The sequence below is a fragment of the Amblyomma americanum genome, chromosome 1, assembly GCF_052857255.1.
Source record: "Amblyomma americanum isolate KBUSLIRL-KWMA chromosome 1, ASM5285725v1, whole genome shotgun sequence".
NCBI lineage: Eukaryota > Metazoa > Arthropoda > Arachnida > Ixodida > Ixodidae > Amblyomma > Amblyomma americanum.
Genome location: NC_135497.1, coordinates 133,245,304 through 133,265,714, shown reverse-complemented (window position 1 = coordinate 133,265,714; position 20,411 = coordinate 133,245,304). Strand labels below are relative to the sequence as shown.

General features: G+C 44.6%; 1 protein-coding gene across 6 annotated transcripts in view; it reads left to right on the top strand.

The window, feature by feature from the left end:
- Prp4k (Pre-mRNA processing factor 4 kinase) overlaps positions 1–20,411 on the top strand; it is a 99,794-nt gene that overhangs the window by 64,924 nt on the left and 14,459 nt on the right. For all 6 annotated transcript variants that reach the window (XM_077646937.1, XM_077646932.1, XM_077646933.1 and 3 more), the window contains 4 exons: positions 9–96; positions 5,806–5,953; positions 13,966–14,103; positions 15,446–15,599. In XM_077646937.1, coding sequence (XP_077503063.1) covers positions 9–96; positions 5,806–5,953; positions 13,966–14,103; positions 15,446–15,599 — 528 coding nt within the window. The remainder of the gene's footprint in view (positions 1–8; positions 97–5,805; positions 5,954–13,965; positions 14,104–15,445; positions 15,600–20,411) is intronic.

The window sequence follows — 20,411 nt, the reverse complement described above, 5'->3', positions numbered from 1 at the left end:
GCTTCTAGAGTCCCAGCTCTGTTCAAAAGATTTCATCACGAGCCCAAGAAAACCCTAACCTTACAGACAATTGGGATGATGCAGAAGGCTATTATCGTGAGTATGCTGCGTGTTCATTTTTCCTGGTATTTTAGTGCGCTATTTTTGGTACAAACATTATTTGGCAATGCACAGGTATGGGAATCTTTCACAATAGCAGCAGAGCTGCTTTGGCCAAAAATGTTGCAAACTTGAAAGTGCTGTGGCTTCAAGCTCTTTTTGGTAACCGAAATTGACATAGCTTGTCTCGTACAGCATTTTATGAAAATCTGGAAGGTTACATTTGGCAGCTTTGCTTGACAAGAGCAACATTTTTGGTGCCACTTGCTCTGTTTTTGTGTATTTTTTGCCTTGTTATAAACTGAGGTGCATAATTAAGGCTTTGTGCATTTGTGTGTGTGTTGTGCAAGATGCTGTAATGTACTTTTTTTATAGCATTGCAGGTGCTTTTGAGGATATTCATCTATAATGATTGGTAATGAGAGGCTGGAGTCTGTACAGGTGCTGGTGCATTACTACATATAATTTTCAGTAATTTGCTCGAAGTTTGACGTTTTCAAGACAGCATACTTCATTTATGATGATAGCTTGCATTGTGGGTGGCAATTATTGTGTCTGATAAGAATGTTGTGATACAGGACAGGCATGAGGGTGTTTCAAAATGTAACAGCTAAACATCTTGAGGCATATGTGGTGTAAGGTGGAAAACCAATGACATCAGTACATGACATGTCATGTGTCCACATTATGACTCTGGCTTTTAGTGTATTTTGTTACCGGTACAGCAACTTCTGTATTTCATGCTATGCTCTTTAAGCAGGACTATACTAAGCCACGGTTGCACTTCTTCTTGGGCCTTGTCTTCACCCAATTACTCTGTTTATCTATGTGTCCTTTATCAGTCTAAACAAATGGTAATCGCAGGCACCAAGATCCAGGCTGTATGGGCCGTGCTCCAAGATGTGGAATCGCAACTTCCGAATGGTGTCAAGAGTTGCACCAGCCGTGTAAGGGCGTGCGTTATCGTGATGATGAATGCCATTAGGCATAAGTCCGATCTGATAGTTTCATGTTGCTGGCTACAGCTGGTTTGCCGACACTGCACTTCATAAATCCCTATTCACAGTTTTACCCTTTTTTCTGGTAGTGATCCAAAGTGCGTTCATATACATATTAAGCCAAGAGTTGAGAATAAGTTCACTGCCGTTGTGAAGACATCCTGTTCTGTTTTTTACTCCTATGCACCTGAATTAATTGATTCCAAATATTATTTCATTAAAAATTTCAGTGGCCTTGGCTGGAACATTACTGATACTGCGGTGAAAATGCCGTTGCAGTCTGTGTAATATTATTTTGCACCTGCTGTTCAGCACTTTAGAGATGCACACTGGGAACACAAAATTGCTATATACCAGGAGTTCTTTATGACATTGGAATGCGCCAATCCTGTGTTGACACCTCATTCCCGAGACTTCCGAAAGAAAGTCTCGTTTTCACACATGCCGAAGTGGGATCCGGGAGGGGGGTCACCACTTGGCCATGTTTTAATAACAAACATGCAAGGACAGTCACAGCGCTTCTTGCGAGAGGCTGATACTTGCGTGTTTAAGAGTACATCTGTCCAGCCAAAATAGTCTTCTCTAAGTGCTGGAGGCATCTTCGTGCAAGTGTTGAACTTTTCTGGTTTTCATTGTCCAGCACTGACTGTGAAAATCTGATGGCTACTCATTGTCCCTGTGGCATCCAAACTGTTAACAGTTCTGCCAATTTATAGATGCTTCATTTCCACTTAAGCATATTTTGGCACTTACTAGTCAACCAATGCACTCACTCTAAAAATATGTGTCTTGCTTGAAAGTTTAGGATTCTCAGTATATTTGCTGCTGATGCTATCAGTCTGCTGTTACCTTTTGAAAAACCCTTTTAGCTTGTGCCTAGTTGTTTAGCATGGTTGTGTATGAGTACAAATCAATTATGTAGCTTTTTACTGTTATTTCAGAAAAAGTACTAGTCCAGTGCAAAAAGAATTACCCCGTGATAGTTACAGTAATTAGGGCATTGTTTTAGGTTGCACATGCCCAGAATTAAACAACCAGAATCTTAAGAATAAAACTTGGCCTCATATTGATGAGAAAAAAGCTGGAAATGAATTTGTTCATGCTGGATAAAGAATATCAAGAAATGAAAGTTTTGGGGGCGTTGTGTACAGCATAGTTTGTTATAAAGTGCATACATTAAGCAGGTCACTGGTTGTAATAACGATGCTGTGGATTGCATGTGAACATTGGTACTTTGTGGACGTTGTACCTGCAATATAATTTCACTTGCCACATAGCGCTAAACAGACACGAATGCAGTGAGACAAACAGGACGGGCGCCAACAACCTGCGTCCATGTCTGTTTAGTGCTATATGGCAAGTGAACAGTCACCAACTCGCCCAAGCTTCCATTCTGCAATATGTATAACATTTTCTACAGTTGGGAAGATAAGGGGTTTCTTTTGCAGTCAATTCCTCAGGGTAATGTAGATTAATGCTCATCTGTGCTTTTGCTTTAGTCTCCTCTATGCATGCTTAATTTGAAGAATGGCAGTGTTGCGAATTCACATTCACATGCAGGACATCATTAAGTGTCCATACGCATGTCTTCTGCAAAATCACACAAAGAGCAGGCATGCAGTCTTAATCTTGGAAATTCTTAGCGTTCACATGTCTTTGTCAACCTAAGTTTGTTGTTCATATTGGTTTCAGGTGCATTTGCTAACATTCGAACAGTAAGAATAGGGTACTTTAGTGTAGCATGCTGTGTGATCAGCTGCAGTGATTAACTTGTGCAATTAACACACTGTTAACACACTCTGCAAGTGACGCCTTGCAGAGTGTGCTAACAGCACAGAGCTGTGGTAATGGTGACAAATGACATTCATGCAGTAGTAAACATTATGCGTCAAATGTGAACAGCAGTTTTTCTTGATGGAATAACATTACACAGTGTGATCGGACAAATGTTTAATGAAGTTTCAGTTGAATCTCGATGATATGAACACGGTTGGTACTAATTTCCGTATGATACGAATTCGTAAAATTCTCTGGATGTAGTGCGTTGTGTACAATGTGCAGAATTGCGGATGTTCCGAACGCTCTCCCGCACCACTACGGATGACATAATGTGCAAGTCACGACCGCACCCTTGAGCACTATACGCTGCCCATACATCTCTGATGCCGCAGTCGTTAGTCTTGCAATACGTACCATGAGTAGTGAGCGGCCCGTAAGTAAATCCTGTAAGCCGTGAACTGATCTGAGTGATTGCATTTCCCATGCTTCTGCATACGAATTTTGTTCGTTTTTGGAAGAAATTAAATTTCAGACGATACAAGCATTTTTCACGACCTCATGAGATTCATATCGAGATTTCACTGTAGTTACAAATAATTCATAGAATTGCCACCGCAACACAAATATTCTGCTCGTGCCTCAGTAACGGAAGAAAATACTATTAATCTTTAATACAGTAGTTCCTCAGGGATCCGTTTTGCTATCGGCATTGCTGTTCATGCATTTTCTTTGAGCTGTGCGGTCTAAGGAAGAAGAAGCATTAGCATGGTAGGCATGGGGTAAAGAAGCCGAGGTATTGCAAATTTATAGGCTTATATCTCGCTAACCATTCATTCTTTTGCACTCAGATTTTTAAATGTTTTGTGAAACGCCTATCCAAGCTCATATCCCCGGCATAAATATTATTGAATGCGTAGACGCTCCACTTGAACGCATTTTTGGCATGTACGATTTTGACACCCCCAGGGCTCAACGCTTGCCAGCGGTGGCCTTTGAGTGATGATAGGTAATCTTTATGGAAGAGAATCTGCTTGTATTTTTGCTGATGCGCTTATAATAGTATGTTTGTTGGACTGCTGACATGAATGCTAATCATAGCAAATGGATGAAATATTCAAATTAACTTTCTGATGAACTGGAAAATAGAAATTTTCTCTCATACAAGGCGAATGTTTGGATCGAGCCTGGAAATGACAATGCGGATGTCGGCGAACAGCAACCGGAGCTGAGGAATAGTGAAAATAAATGCATGCCTGACTGTGCTTTTATTCCTTTCTTTCTACCGCTCTTCTCCTCCTGTGAGCATCGGCAGTGAATGCAAGAAGCGACCAGGGTATTCGCAGTGCAACTCGCACACCGCCACTCATGCAGCACGTGTTGCGCACCCTCGACGCTAGGAGCAATGCACCGTGTTTGGCTATGTTTTCTTGAGAAAGCGCATTTGGTGCGCTCATAAACAGCTTCTGCTATCTCTCCGGCCTAGAGATATCCGCAACACATAAGCCTATGGATGAGAGGGAATTTCTTGTCACCTGTAGAGAACAGGATTTGTTCAAGATAGAGACACGGCAGATTATCTTCCAGTTTATGAATTCTTCTATAGTAAACAGCTGGTTTGAAAACAGGCGCAAGCCAGATGCACTGTGCCTCGCGCAAGCTTAGAACTTAGATGTGCCGAGCTTCGCGCTGGGCGTTATGGAAGCGCATCATGAAGCTCGATAGACGAGTGCGTTACAGATTTGGGGAAAGCCTCCATCTTGCCCACAGTCGCCTTCCAGGAAGGCTATGCAAGTTTTCAACATGTGTGTTCTTGATGTGACGTACACAAGCTGGAACCTAAGCATGTCATCAACAAGAACGAGGTGGTATGATACGAAATGGAAGGTAAACAGGGGAGAGCAGTGCCTTTTGTGGCAACTGCAAGATCCGTCTATCCCTAACAGTGTAAAAAAAAGCTTCTTTAGAGTTCACCACACTGAGAATTAAGAAATTTTTCAGTTCATTCATTTGTTTTTGACTGCAGTAACCACAACGGTTCCTTTCGTATTTTACACCCACTGAGCCCTGATGTCCGATTTTGACACCATACCTGTAAATCAGTTAATACTTGCACCATGAGCTTCAATTTTTTACTAAGTGATTATGGGGCCTTAGGCATTATAAAAACACGCAGCAAAGAAATTACGCCCAAATTAAAAAATCCGTGTTCGAAAGCGCTAACTAAAGAAATTTGAAAATGCTTGTTCGTCCCTTGAATACATACATACCTGCATACTACATTGTAACTGGAAACTTGGTGATGCTGCCTTCGACCGGTGATTATGATTCAGGTCTGTGGTGTGCCCGATAAGAAAGGTGGGCAGTAAAGATGTGCGACATTGATTTACAGGAGTGCAAATCGGCATGGCACAATAGCAGTATGGATGTTGTAATGGCTTGCTGTAATGGCATATACCATTACAGCAACTATAGGTGGTATGCCCGAATTGGGTCCTGTTGTGGGCCTTATTCGTGGCAGTCGGGGGAGCTGCAGTACTGCCGTTGCTGTTCCTTTTTTCCCCCAAGGGAGGGTGAAAATCCTGGAAGCTCTTTTTGTTGGCTCTTTGCGGCCACATAAATTGCTTTCTAGGTAGTGTAGCTGGTGTGATTAGTAAATGACGGACTAAAACCCTGGAAGTGAGCTTCCCACACAACCTGAACATTGCAACAATCATGATGCATGTCTTATATTTGGAGGAGTGCTCGCACACCTGATGCGGGAGTGAGTGCGATAGGTTCACATGTTGTGTATGGTTATGTTTTTGTGTCAAATAAAACCACTTACTAGTAAACAGAAAATTCACTCTGTACACTTCACTCTTATGTTTAGTTTGGAGTGGAGTGCTTGGATTCATAGGCTGATGGTCACGTTTTTTTCCTCACTATGCAGGTGTTCGCATTGGTGAAGTCCTGGACACTCGTTACACTGTTTATGGCTACACAGGTCAAGGTGTCTTCAGCAACGTTGTGAGGGCAAGGGATATGGCACGAGGCAATCAGGATGTTGCAGTGAAGATCATACGGAACAATGAAGTGATGTGAGTGAATGTCTCCATTTTTTCTATTCGACTAGTACTTGTTTTTATACTATAATTCCTTTTTCACATGCTACTAATCGGTCTGATGGCAGCCACAGGAGGGTTTGAGCCATGTGTCATTCTGAAAAGGTATTTACGGCATCAAAATTCTGTAGCTGTCAATGAACAGTATGTACAAGCACATCTTTTTTTATGTGCAAGAAAACAGCGCCTAAATGTCGACAACTTTAAAAGATATGGCCTATGCTCATTGTTTGTGGGATGTATGGTGTGTGGAGCTTTAAAAAGGTAAGTACTTCTGGGCCTTGCTAATGCAAGGATGCATCAATACTATATTTACTCATTTCTAACTCTCGCCTTTTTTTCTGGAAAAAAATCGTCTAAAATGACATGCGCGTCAGAATCGAGTATGAGTATATTACAGTCGAAGTCATTGCACTTTTTTTTTTCAGACCTTGAAAAGTGGGTGCGGTGCGCACTACAATCGAGGGCGCGTTAAAATAGAGCAAATATGCTAACTTGGGAAAGAATTTGCTTAGTTATATGGTGGCTATGTTCAGTGTCCTGTAGGGACATTCACTGTAACTACTTTTCATTTAATCAGGTGTGCAATGAGGTAAGGAAAATAAAAGTTCAGGGTTAAGGTAGGAGTTGTGGTGATAGCCTATTTTTATAACCTAACATTCTGAAAGTGGCCAGTTTTGGGACTAAAGTCATGGCAGATTAAAAGATGAAGAATGCTGAGAAAAATTCAGTAGTGGTAAGATGTGTTTAGTTTGCTCCGAGAGTAAAGTCATGACGAGGTCCCATATTTTGAAGCCATCTTCTTTGGGGATCAGCTGCATTTTGTATTTCACTCTTTTTCTGTTGCTTGCCTGCTTTTGAGTACGAAAATAAAACAGTGTATGAGACTTATCTAATGTGTCAGTGAGAAATTTCTTTCTTAATCCGTTAAGACTCAAATTATGTATGAATGGAAGAAAACAAATTATTCTCTCCACATTATACTAGCCAATGTACCCACATTCAAAAGGTAATGCCAAAATTTTGTTAGTTCTGCTAGAGTTTTAAAAAACGGTATGTCAACCAATGAGCAACGTGTGAAAGAACAAATCGAAGGTATCGAAGAAACTTTAAGGTCCAGAGGCTATAAAGAATTTTTATTCAACAAATCTCTTCCTATTTTAAAGTGTAAGTTGTGTGGTTTAATGTCCAGAAGCGACACATGGGCTATAGTGATGCTGAAGTAGAGGGCTCTGGATTAAATTAGACCACTCAGGGATCTTCAACGTGCATTATCATAACACTGTACACAGGCACGTTTTGCGTTTCACCTCCATAGATATGTGGCTGCCACAGCCAGGATTGAACCCGGGTTCTCCGGCTCAGTAGCTGAGCACCCTAACCACTGAGCCACTAGGCAGGTTGTCTTTTTTCCCTGCAACATTTTTGAGAAAACAAGGAACGAGGTTAGACAGTCGCTGGAAGTCGCACACTCGCACCTCCTTTTTCTCACAGCTTGCTCACAGCAACGCCCTACACTTTGATTTGAAAATTTCGTCCACTGCGAACATGTTATCAAAGTTTGTATCTAAGCTCCATGCAGTAATAATCACATGGCATGCAATGGTATGTCGCATATTCTTGACACTGAGCATTAAAGGGTTCAGATTACCGTATAAACGCGTGTAAGGGCCGCACATTTTTTTTCCAGATTTGGGGGCTAATTTTCGAGGTGTGGCCCATACATGCGATTTTCGGGGGAAAAAAATCTTTTTCTTAAAGTGAAAACACACCAATAAGGAAATCAGCGGCATTTATTCTACGTTCAGTCGCCACTCGCAATGTATTCCGACCCCGATCTGGCGCTGTGCTAAAAAGTTCTAGACAACCTAGCTGTGCTCTGGTTGCTCTGGTGCACGTTTATTCAATGCCTCCCGAAGAACATGCCTCAAGCATCTCCTAGATTTCAATGGGCCCCGAGATCGCCTCAACATTGCGCAGACTGGCTGCTAGGCGGAGCTAAAAGAGGACCCTCAATTTCGGTTTCAATGGCTGGGAGACTGTGATGCGCGGCGCGCGATCATTCTGTTTCTTCCTTTTTTTCGGGCTTTGAGCAACAACATTTAGTTCATTAACAACAAAAAGCATGTTTTTGGATGTCTCAGAGTGCAGAAAATGCTTAAAAAGTCTAAGCTGACTTCCACATATTACTGAAGAGGATCATCAGTTTCGATTTCGAAATCTAAAAGCATGCTGTGCACCCCGTTCTAGCATGCCGTTAGGATTTGTCTGCTGCATAACCAGTAACTTTTGGATGGTTTACGACAAAAGGCGCATGTTCGAAGCATCCATATTGCAGCAAGCAAACGTTGGCAGCAAGTGCTTGAAGTGGCTAGAAATGCCGCATAATAAGTATTTACACTGCATGATGCATGGTTGTATATATTGTACTGTTGCCAATGGCAAGAAATAAACTACTTCGGACAAGCAAAAAGGGAAAATAATCCATGGGATAGAATAAGGACAGGAGGAAGTCCGGAATTACCTGAGCTTTCAACTGTAGCCAGGTGACCCGTGGCAAAGGAGAACTGCATGGCGCTCAATGGATGAAGCCGGAGACATCGCGGTTACCTGCCTGGGGAGTTGCTGGCCCGCAGGGGGCACATCCCTCATATCTAATAGTCTTAGAACTTTGCGAAGCGCGTGTCTGTTACAATCTTGCTGCAGAGCATTGCGAGAGAGGTTTCGATCGGGTGAAGCAGATCTTGGAGGGCAGCCTAGCTGCGCTGTTTCTGGTCATTTAATTTCTCCGACGAGATTTCGCCGAATGGTACCTCCTTCAATAACGTTGACAAATTTCAAATAAACCCATGCCCCTCTTCTCTATTCTTTCCACAAGAAACACAGCTCACTAGGTTCCTGTGTGATGCACACGCGCACAGTGACGTCGGGAGTAACACAGCAGGCCTGACTGACCGGATCTCTCCGAATGACAAACAAGCACGTCCATTGATGAAATGACAACTGGAACAAGGGGAGTATGAGACATGGCGAGCGACTTGTGAATATTAAATAAACTGCGCTTCAATGCGCAGACACTTGCACATTTACAAGGAAAAATGGCATGCGTCGGTGCGATGAAGGTGGCGGAATTCGTTTCTTACTGCAGTTTCAAGAATTTTCGGGAAAGAGGTTTCTTGTACATCTTCGCAACTGCGTTCTTGTCTATTATGTCAAGTGCATGGTTTGTTAGCAACGGTTTGATCAACTTCTTGCATATAATATGCCGCTATCCTTCTTTTCACAGATCAGGACAGGGAAACCCACGATTCTATTCACACTGTAGAGCGACCATGTGTCCAGTGGCCTTTGAAGATGCGTTCAGTCTTTTAGCATGATATCGACGAAGTTCTTGAGGCCCTGTAACACTCTTAGGAGCGCTGACGTCGGTTAAAATAGTCCACCCCTGCCTTGGTGGGCAGCCAAACTGTCTACAGTAGCATTTCCTTGGCTGGAAATGCAAGTTGCAAACTGCAGAATAATTCGATGTTGTGTTTGGCTGCCAGTTTTTTCTTCGAATTACCTTGAGCCGTCTTTCCTGTAGTTCTAAGTCGGCAGGAATTTCATGGAACGAAACGTCAGACTTCTTGTTTCGCTGACTGGACATTCAAAACGGAACGCAACAGCAATGCAGTTTTCACTCGCTATTCCCTCCAGCAACTGCAGTCATCGACGCGTCACTTGTCAAACACTAACACTAAACACATCACGCAAATGATGTAAGAAACAGTGCACCAGAAGGCATACTTTTTGCAGCTACGGCAGTCACAAGAAAATTCTGCGCTGCCTGTGTGTCGTCTGCTAGAGGGTCGTCTGACAGTGCCGCCATACGGCGGACGCGCTCTCTACGGTGGGCAGGAAAACCCCTTACGCTTCAGGCATGCTCTTTAGGAGGCATTGGTTCATTCCACAAGAAGTCGCGCAGCTTTTCCGCTGTATACGCATAGCCATTGAGCAGCTCTTCTTCCAGTTCGAGAAAATTGCACGGATTTCCTCGAAAAGCGCGCTTTTTGCAGCTTGTGTTCCTCAACGCATCCTTTTGGTTCCGCCATCGTCGGACGCACTTCTCGGCCACGTCTAATTTCCTGCCCCCCACCCCCCGGCACGCTTGCCATGTTTGACAGCAAACTCCCAGCCGTGTAGCTATTAAGGTGCTTGCCCATCGTGCTAAAACTGCTAAAACTACAACGCTCGGCGGCAGCACACGAAAGCCACAAAACGGATTGGATCGGATTGGATGCTGATGCTGATATGGATAGCGGGAGCCGGTAGGCATAGACAGCGCCTCCTCTAGAGGAGGCGCTAGCATAGAGTTTCTTACGGTGTCTACGACTGGTCGCTTTAGATCGCTCTAGAGCGCTCTGAGAGGCAACCGTGCATTCCACTGGTTCTTTCTGAGCGCTTGCCTCCAGCTCGGAGCGCTCTGACGTGCTCCGAGAAAAAAGTCGGAGCGGCTCCGAGATGAGTCCACGTGACAGAGCCACTTCCGCCATTTCGCAAAAGCGGTGCGAGGCCTCGGCATCCCCTACGTGTAGGCTGAAGCAAGTGTAGGCTTTTGACGCAGTAGTAGCGTTCTTGCCGTGCTGTGTTTTGCGTGTGCCGAGCTGTGCGAGGCAAAATGTCCAAGAGACGCCGGATAACTACGCTAGGAACACAGCCTGTGTTGCTGTCGCATGACAACAGCGATTCCAGCAGCAGCTGAGACAAGGACAACAGTGCTATCCACAAGGCGATGTTTGAAAAATGAGCGTCAATAAACTCTAAAGTACCTACCTGCAAAATTTCAAGTTCTAATTCAACCTCCAGCTACTAAAAATGTCATATATTTTATGCTTCCGAAGTTCCAAAATGGCAATTTTGGAGCAAAATTTGTCGGAACTTTGTGCCGGTCGCTTTCTGCAACTGCATCTCCAATGGCCGCCATCTTGGTCTTGTTTTAAAGCTGGCGCTCTTCCCTACATTCTGATATTACTATTGTAAAATCTCGGAATGTCCGCATTCCACCATTTTCTGAGGCCTCTACAGCCGACTTCGAATGGCTGTCGCACGCAGTTAAAATGCAATTGTCTCCACTTCGTGTTTTTTTCCAATACGACTCTCCTTACAGAAGTTTTTGTTATGTTTTTATGGTGCATTTTCAATTAATTTTATACTGTTCAATTCAAAAAGAACTAAACTGTGGATTTATGCTATTTTTTTTTTATGGCCGAGTCTAACATATGGTACTTTTTAACTGTAATGTCAATTAATTATATTTCATAATAATGGTGCTTCGACAGAATAAACATTTTTTATATGATGATGTACACCAATAACAATATATAAATGGCAGATCCTTGTCTACAGTTGCATTTCAATTGGAACCAAAATATATTGAGGAAAAGTGTCTTTAAAATCCGTAAGAATAAGAAATTAGACCAGTTATTTTCCCTTAATATGGTAACTAATTTAGATATACTGAAACCAATTATATTTTTGAAACGGGAGGAATTTAATTACGATATGTCTAGTAATGAAAGTTCTCATTTTTAAGACCTACATCTCCCCTTAATTTGGATAGCCCGAAGCTTGTGTCAGTGAGAGATGGAAAGAAAGAAGTGTTATCCTTTTCAGGTTGTGTTAAATTGTAAGGGGTAAAATTTGACTGGTTTGTGCATATTGGTAAAGGATTACATACTGTATTTACACTTGTAGGTCAACCTTTTTTTTCCGAAGGTGGGGGGGCAAAGCATGGCACCAACGCGCAAAACCGGCACCCCTCCCTGCACGTGGTGGCCGATGGTAGCTGTTGATAAGCGGTGAACTGGCACTCCCCCTCCCTGTGCATGGTTGCCGATTGCGGCTGCTGATAAGCGGTGGCAGCCAGATAACGCTCTCGCGTTCTACTCTTGAAAACGAAGCTTAGGCGTCCTCCAAGTTATTTTTTTTTTAAATTTCAACTGCGCACTCGGCGCTCAAGGGAGTGTTGATAATTGGTGGAAGGGCCACTGTTCCAATTGCGACGGCACTGCCATTTGGAACAGCAGTGGTGCCGGGGAGTGTCGGTAGCTGACGGAAGAGCCAACACCGCTCACGCATAGTTTCTTTTTGGCTTTGACACATGTCGCTACTGCCTGCCATGTTTTACCAGTTTTTAATGTAATGCTTCGTCAATCATCATTTGTGTTACGGGTCCGGTAAGCGTCCGGTGCTTGTTCATGGCTACATTCATGATGGCTGTCATTCTTTGCGCCGAAGAAACGAACTGCGTGCTGTGCCGCAAGTTTGACGTCTCGGAACGTGTGATACAGATGTGGCAGTTGCGCTGAGGCAAAATTTTGCAGCTCTTCCACGCGATTTCATGGTGCGGCTGTTTGCAAAGTACGGGATGACCGATGTGCTGTGGGACCGCAGCAGCGATCACGGTGAGAGCGTTAGTGAGGACGATGGCACAAGTGTGGACGAGTGTTGTACAGTGACTAATACATTTAAGTTTTGGAACGTGCGCCAGCCGACAGGGTCTAAGGATAAGTGGCGGCAGTCGGATTATGCTATTGCATTCTACTATTAAAGGCGAAGCGTAAGCGACCTCCAAGATTTTTTTCTTCTCTGCCTTGCTATATAGGCAGTCGACTTACAGTCGAGTCTACTTACAATCGTGTAAGTACTGTAACTCAACATAGCATTCTGATGGGCTAGTTGGTGCAGCATTTTTTTGCTGTGCTCAAAGGTGTACTAAAATGAGACAAGAAGAACATGAACACACGTGCAGAAGATGGGCCTGTCTTATGTCAGTGTGTTCATATTCTTGTCCCATTTTATCATATGTTTCGAGTGTAGCAAATGAAAAAATTAGGAGGACGCTTAAGCTTTTCCAGCAGACACGATGGCACCTTTCCTTCTTTTTTATTTGTTTTAATTACCTACCTTAACATCGGTGCACATCCCCAACACACCTTACATCACCCAACACACCTTACATACCAAAACGCATTCACCAATTGGTTCCCCTCTAACACGCTTGAACCAACGACCCTTTGTGGCATGCCCGCCTTGCATACGGAGGGAAGGGCCTGGGTTCAAACCCCAAGGCCAGTGAGTTTTTTTTTTTTTATTTGAAACTTCTGGGAATAACCACCGCCGCGGTGGCTTAGTGGTTATGGCGCTTGGCTGCTGACCTGAAAGACGCGGGTTCGATCCCAGCTGCGGCGGTCAAATTTTGATGGAGGCGAAGTTCTAGAGGAGCGTGTACTGTGTGATGTGAGTGCACGTTAAAGAACCCCAGGTGGTCGAAATTTCCGGAGCCCTTCACTACGGCGTCCCTCATAGCCCGAGTCGCTTTGTGACGTTAAACCCGCTTAAACCAAACCAAACTTCTGGGAATATTTGAGTCGCGTTTCTGAGGCCTTCCTGTTAATCCTAGGTCACAGCGACAGCTTTTCGACCGAATGATCTGTATCCGCTATTGCGGAAAAAGCATCATTGTCCCTGCTCATTTTGTTGGCTCACTAGTCATGGCTTGTCAGATATTGCTGTGTGGGTTTTATACCCGGCCCTGGTGCCCAAACTTCAAGAATGGTAATGTACAGGTGCGCACAGAACTTTTTGGAACGCGGAAATTTTGAAAAAGCTCAGTTGCCTGGCAATCTAAGCATGTGGCCATGAAGTGAAGGGCACTCTTTGCACTTCCCTGCTTGACCTGCAAAATTCACCCCTCAATGGCTGCCCGTGCCTCTAGGAAGCGAGGAGGTTGTTTTTTGTTGGTTTTGATGTTCCGGAATCTTTTGTGGGCACCTGTACCGAGTTTTTCACATGAAATATGTACTCCACTGCATGTGCAGTGCAGGTTTTGGAGGAAAAGTGCATTCAAATGTTTCAAACCTGTGAATTTTTTTAGCAGTTGTAGAATTAGTTGTGGTGAGATGTTCTCTATTTCCAGAATTTTAACAAAAAGGCGCACTTTTTTCCAGGCATCGTACAGGTCTGAAAGAGCTGGAAATGCTAAGGCGTCTGAATGATGCTGATCCTGACGATAAATTCCATTGCCTTAGATTGTTCAGGCATTTCTTTCACAAACAGCATCTGTGCCTTGTATTTGAGCCATTGAGGTAAGTTTTCTTCTTTTAAGATTGCTAAGAGATAGAGCCACTGCATGCTGGTGGATACATTTATGCATTTGTACGTGCATGTGTGTTAATACAGCAGAACCCCACTGCTAGGTTTTTCACGGGACTGCGGGAAGAAGAAACATACCCCTCATGTAAAACCTCTTCATAGGGGCATTTGAGGTATTGAAAATAAATAAATAAACTTATTAACCAGGAAGTGCACATGAAAGAAATGTGCATTTTTGTCTGCCATTTTTTTTTTACTTCTGTTAAGGGCAACAAGCTTCTCTGGCATTTGCAAGGCTTTGTGGCTCTCGGGATCATTCGCATGTACAGAATGTCCTAGACACACTGCAGGGACTCTCCCTCTCCCCGAGCAGCTGTTGGTGTTAGGGGGGCAGAAGCGAAAAGGAAGGCCGCGCAAAGCGGGTGAAGGTTGGGGACGCAAGCGTCCTTCTGCTTCATTTTCATGGCAGAAGCTTCAATTCTACACAATCTGCATCTAGTGGAACTCAGAATTGGCGTTTTTATGCCGTAGGCGACAAGGCTAGCGCGCATGAACATGCCTCAGAGCCAACCCACATAACCTATCCGTATTTGCTGCCGTTAGGTTACGTGGGTAACCTATTTCGCATAGTTTTTGCTGTGGCATAGCTTCGTTTTTGCGTCTTCGGTCGTTTGCACTGCAGCTTTAATGAAACGGCCACAACAAGATTTACGGCACTTGGCGGTGTCGGTATGAGTGCAACATGCCAGAAGCCACCGAACACAGAGGCGGCAAAATCATGCTTTGGCCAGTCTCTGCGCACACTAAATGTATGCTGTAAAAATTCCTGCACACAGTAAAACATTGTTGCGAGGTGACATTCGTGACATACTATGCCGGAACGCTGCCACAGTTGCGACTTAACTGCAGTGCCTGTATTGCATGTGCTTCTACGGGAGCATGGACAGGACTGGCTCATGAAAATGTAGCAGCTGGGAAAATGCAGCACCCAGGACCATAACAGCAGGCTTCTACTGTAATGTTTTTGCATGAAGGGTAAAGGAATCAAGCCGATGCTTTCAACACTCAGTTAGTCTTGGTGGTTCCTTACTGATATGTTGCCATCTTTCAGTAAGTGCTATTCACATCTGAGAATTATAGATCACTGCTCTAGATTAAATAATGACCTGCCTTGGGATGTAATGGATTGACATATTGGTGGTGGCTATGCTGGTGTCTTGTAATGCTGCCATATTTCAGTGAACTTATTCATGTTTGACAGCTCTGGCTTGCTACCTTTAAATGGCACTCTGCGATCAAATGGGTTGATGTAAGCCATACATGCTTTTTTTCTAGCATGAACCTCAGAGAAGTACTGAAGAAATATGGCAAGGATGTTGGCTTGCATATAAAAGCTGTGCGATCATATAGCCAGCAGTTGTTTTTTGCCCTCAAACTGCTGAAGAGGTGTAACATTCTGCACGCTGATATCAAACCTGACAACATTTTGGTGAGTTTTTCTCTTTGAGCCTTTTATTGATTGACCTTGAAGCTTAGTTTGAATGGTCCGAGTTGGTGCTTAGACATCAAGGCTTGTGTGTTGGGTTTTAGTTTTTCAAAATCCTTCATGAAAAAAAATCTGAGGATGGCTTCTAGAGCTCATTTTTCCACAAGCAAATTGAAAATTTTTTTATTGCCTTTACTAGCACTGTACAGAGGTTCCCTCTCTAGGGTCTGCAGGGCATTGGCATCGGGGCTTTCAGTGACAGTATAGCAAATACGGCCACTCTCTACTGTGGCAACTGGATTTACTGCTATTTCAAGTTTCTAATATTTACATGCATATTTCCTTACATTGTAGCCAGTGATCTCTGCACTGTTCTTTTCTCTGCCAGTGATAAGTGCACGTTGAGCACACCCTTTCAGTGTCCACACAGTATACGGGAAAGCACAGCATGTCCACTTGGCAGCTTGGAAGAAAACAAGTGTGAAACCATTAGATTGTAGAATTTGTGACCTTTCCTTCACCTCATATGCCTGATGACCTAAAGAACTTGTTGCTGACGGGGTAGTAAAAGCAGCATAATTATTTGTTAGTGGATACCAGCAGTGACATTTGTGTCTTTGCCTAAAAGTTATTTCCCAGCTCCACTAATGCACATCTCTCTCTTTCTTGGTAATCTTCCCTGGCCTAATTAATGCTGAATTGTGTCTGTATAGTCGAATTGCTTGGCTCTTCAATGTTAACTGGCACCTATCACCCTTTTCTGTCGAAGCCTTTTTAGGGACTAAAAAGACTTCTCTGCGATCCATTTCATAGATATGCCTGTAGAATATGTACACAGAATCTGACTTGCCATTTGTTGTTTTTTTTTGCCAAGCTGTAAGTTTTATGCTGCGAATAAGTGGTGCTTTGTTCGGACGTGTTGAAGTTTTTTTAATGACTAAAAAGACTTCTCTGCGATCCATTTCATAGATATGCCTGTAGAATATGTACACAGAATCTGTCTTGCCATTTGTTGTTGCTTTTTTTGCCAAGCTGTAAGTTTTATGCTGTGAATAAGTGGTGCTTTGTTCAGACGTGTCGGAGCCTTTTTAATGACTAAAAAGACTTTTCTGCGATCCATATCATAGATATGCCTGCAGAATATGTGCACAGAATTTGACTTGCTATTTGGTGTTTTTTTGCCAAGCTTAACGTTTTGTGCTGTGAAGAAGTGGTGCTTGGTTCTGACTGGCCATGTAGCTGTTCAAGGGCAAAGTGTCTCCATATTTGAGTGTCATTGGTTTGTCTGTGGGTGAGAGTGGGCTCCAATAAAAATGTGACATAAATCAATTGAGGGATAGAAATACTGTCTATCTACAGATTATATTTTCAGCAGGCGAAGAATAAAAGCAAAAGTATGCTATGACTTACCGTATTTACGCGCATAATTTGTGCACTTTTTATTCAGAAATTATGGCTCCAAGGAGGAGGTGCGCAAATTACGTGGGGATGTCGCGAGCGCAACTTAAAAAAACTCCACAAAGGTCATAACACGCAATATACCGTATTTACTGGAATGTAACGCGACCACGATTGTAACGCGAGGGTCGACTTTTCGGGTGTGAAAAGGGGAAAAAAAAAAACAACGATTGTAACGCGAGGGTAGACTTCGGGCGTGCAACAGAAAAACAGAAAGAACCCGAACGTGACACGAGGAACTGACATCGCACAGTTCTGAGGGTCAAAGACAACTTTATTGAAATACAAGCCAAACAGCCATTCCTATACACCCTCATCCTCACGGCAGTTGTCGCCGTCACTGTCATCATCACAGCATGACTCTTCTTTGTCACTAGCTGCCTCCCACAGCAGGTCATCCTCGCTTCCGTCTAGAGCATTTGAAATTGAGCATTTCTTAAATGCGCGGTAGCCCAAATCATGAGGCAGTCCGTACCAGGGTGCTGAAACCCAGTGGGCAACGGTAGACGCGCTTGGGCATTTCAGCCTACCTGCAGGTGTTGTTGTTGATCCGCTTTCAATCCACTCCCAGTATAATTATCGCAAGCGATCCTGGAAGGGCTTGTTCATGCAAACGTCCAGAGGCTGGAGAATGGAGGTCATGTCACCCTGTATAACAATGAGATGCGTTTGGTCACGCTGTAGCTTTCGTTTGACGCCGGGTGTCAGGTGACCTCGGAAAGAGACCAGAACCAATATTGCTTCCGGATGCAGGAATGCGCCTGGCCTTCGGTCTCACATGCTTTGAATCTAGTCTATGACAAGATTCGAGTCCATCCAACCTTTTTCATGACAGCACACGATAACGTCTTTCGGGAAAGTTTCCTTCGGGATCGTCTTCCGGCGAAAAATGATGAATGGAGGGAGCTTGCGGCCATCAGCCAAACATGCCAGCATAACGGTAATCCGATTTTTTTCGTTGCCTGTGCTTCTAAGGCGAACTTCATGCTCACCAGACTTGTGCACTGTTCTGGACATAGGCATGTCCATATACACGGATGTCTGGTCGCCATTGCCGATATGTCCAAGTGGCATGTTGGTAGAGCGACGAAGATCAATGACGTAGTGCTGGAACTTTCGAAGTTTTGATTTGAAGTCCCCGGGCAGCTTCTGGCAAATAGAAGTCGTGCGTCGAAGGGAGAACCCGGCCCTTCGCATAAACTTCTGCACCCAGCCTCGTGATGCCTTAAACTGGTTTTCGGTCAAACCCGTGTCCCGCGCAAGCTCCTGTGCTTTGCACTGAAGCATTTCAATGCTTACTCCAAGTAGTCTGGAACGTTGCTCGCTAATGAACTCTGCAAGGCGACGCTCCAACTCCAGGAAGCGGCCTTTCTTGGGCCCCCGAAAGCCTTTTTGCAGGCTGTTGCAGTTAAACAATTCCTCGCGATGTTTCCTCCATCCCCTGATCGTCGATTCGTTGACATTCAGACGTCTTGCAGCCGCTGAATTTCCCACTTTCTCAGCAAGCAGAATAGCATTGCGCTTGAAGCCAGCTGTATACTGAGCGCGTGAGCACGCCATTCCGCTTGAAGACAACTCGACCGTTTGATGGGGATAGGCCTAAGACTCTAAGCACGGAACGCACAGCTGCACGCACTGGCACTAAACACGAGAAAGAGCGAACAAAGCGTGCTGCTCCATGCCCTGCTGCCTGTTAGTCACGTGGCCACGTTTTTGCATCAGTTGCAAGGATTAACAGACAGATGGCGGTGGGATCACTCGCTCCTTTGCTGGCGTCTTGGTGGCGATTGCAAGTGCTCGGTGCCTCTGAAAGGGCTGTTTCATTTTGCGGTCACGGAGGCCACACAACCTCGCTACAGGTTGCAAGCATTCGTCAAGAGGTGGCGCCGTCTCATCACGCCAGTGACTCTAGCTGGCGTCGACTTTTGTTGGCTTGTTCTCATTGGCGTCGTTTTTTTTTTGCGATTGCGATTAGGTTGCCGCTTTGTCCTAGTAGTTGTGACCTGTGGTTCGCATACTGGTTGACCGGCGAGTTGGAGTGCGTGATTTCGAATGACCAGTACGATCAAAACACACGTTTGACACATGAAATGATTTTAATACTGTGTGTTTGGTGCTCTTCATAGTGTTTTTAAACCTAGTATTCGATTCTAACGCGAGGGGTGACATTTCCTTTCTACTTTCGGTAAAAAAACTTGCGTTACGTTCAAGTAAATACGGTAGGTATAGTGTATGCTGCTGCGTATACATCAGCACCCGGACCCGCACCCCACGCTGGCCGCCCTCCCCGAAAAAAAGTTCACTCTAAATGAAAGGCCGCGCACCCCCCCCCCCCCCTCTCCCTCTTTGCGGGATGGCTTGAAGGTTCATGCACGAAGCTCATTAAGACGCTAAAACAGCCTTATCTCTTTTGGCCCTGCCAATTGTTCGGTAGTTCCAGATTCCGTAAGTTTGCTTTCGTAACTTCGTCCGGGAAAGCAACTGCAAATCAATAAATCAATTATCACACCACACAATTCTTTAACAGTACCGCGCGAGCGTCGACCAAACTGCTTGTCAGCCCCTTATCACGGCGTGGAGCAGCGAATCCAGCGTGAATAGCCACGTGCGCACAAGTTTGCTGACACAACGATTGTTGTCTATGGGCAAACTTGTGCACACGTGGTTATTCTCGCTGTCTTCCCCACTCCGCACCGTGATAAGGCGCCGACAGGCAGTTTGAAACTTGCCGTATAGTTGTGATATCCCATCGCAAGACACGACCGAACAACCAAACACAAGCCGTCAGAGCCACCAAGAAAAGCGTAGCCGGCAGTCGAGTCACATGCATCAGCCAAACAAACGGCGATGCCGGCTCTTCTATCAGCTGCCGATCCTCCCCGGAAGCGCTGCTGGCTGTTCCAAGTGGCGATGCCGCTGGTGCCTCCGCGATTGTAAAAGCGGCCTCCGACACCACCATGAATGCCCAGTGCACAAAAGATTCAAAAAGCCTTCCGAACAAACACGCGGAATAGCCGAATGCTACTGGGTAGAGCCATAGGGTAGAGCCCGTGTGCATGATGGTGGTCTAGCGCAGCGCGGTGCGTAAAATATGCGAGTGAAAAATGTTTTTTGTAAACCCGGGTGATAAGTTAAGGGTGCGCAAATTATGCGCGTAAATACGGTATTAGTGGTGGTCACACATAGTATACCTTGGCCTGAAAGTCGTCAGGACTGTGGGTCAGCTGGTTATGACTACCGTATTTACACGATTGTATCGAATGTAAGTCGACCCCCCCCCCCCCCCCCCCAAACGAGTGCCAGTCGCTTGCCGGACCTGGAGCACAAATGATGACTGACGAAGCACTACATTAAAAA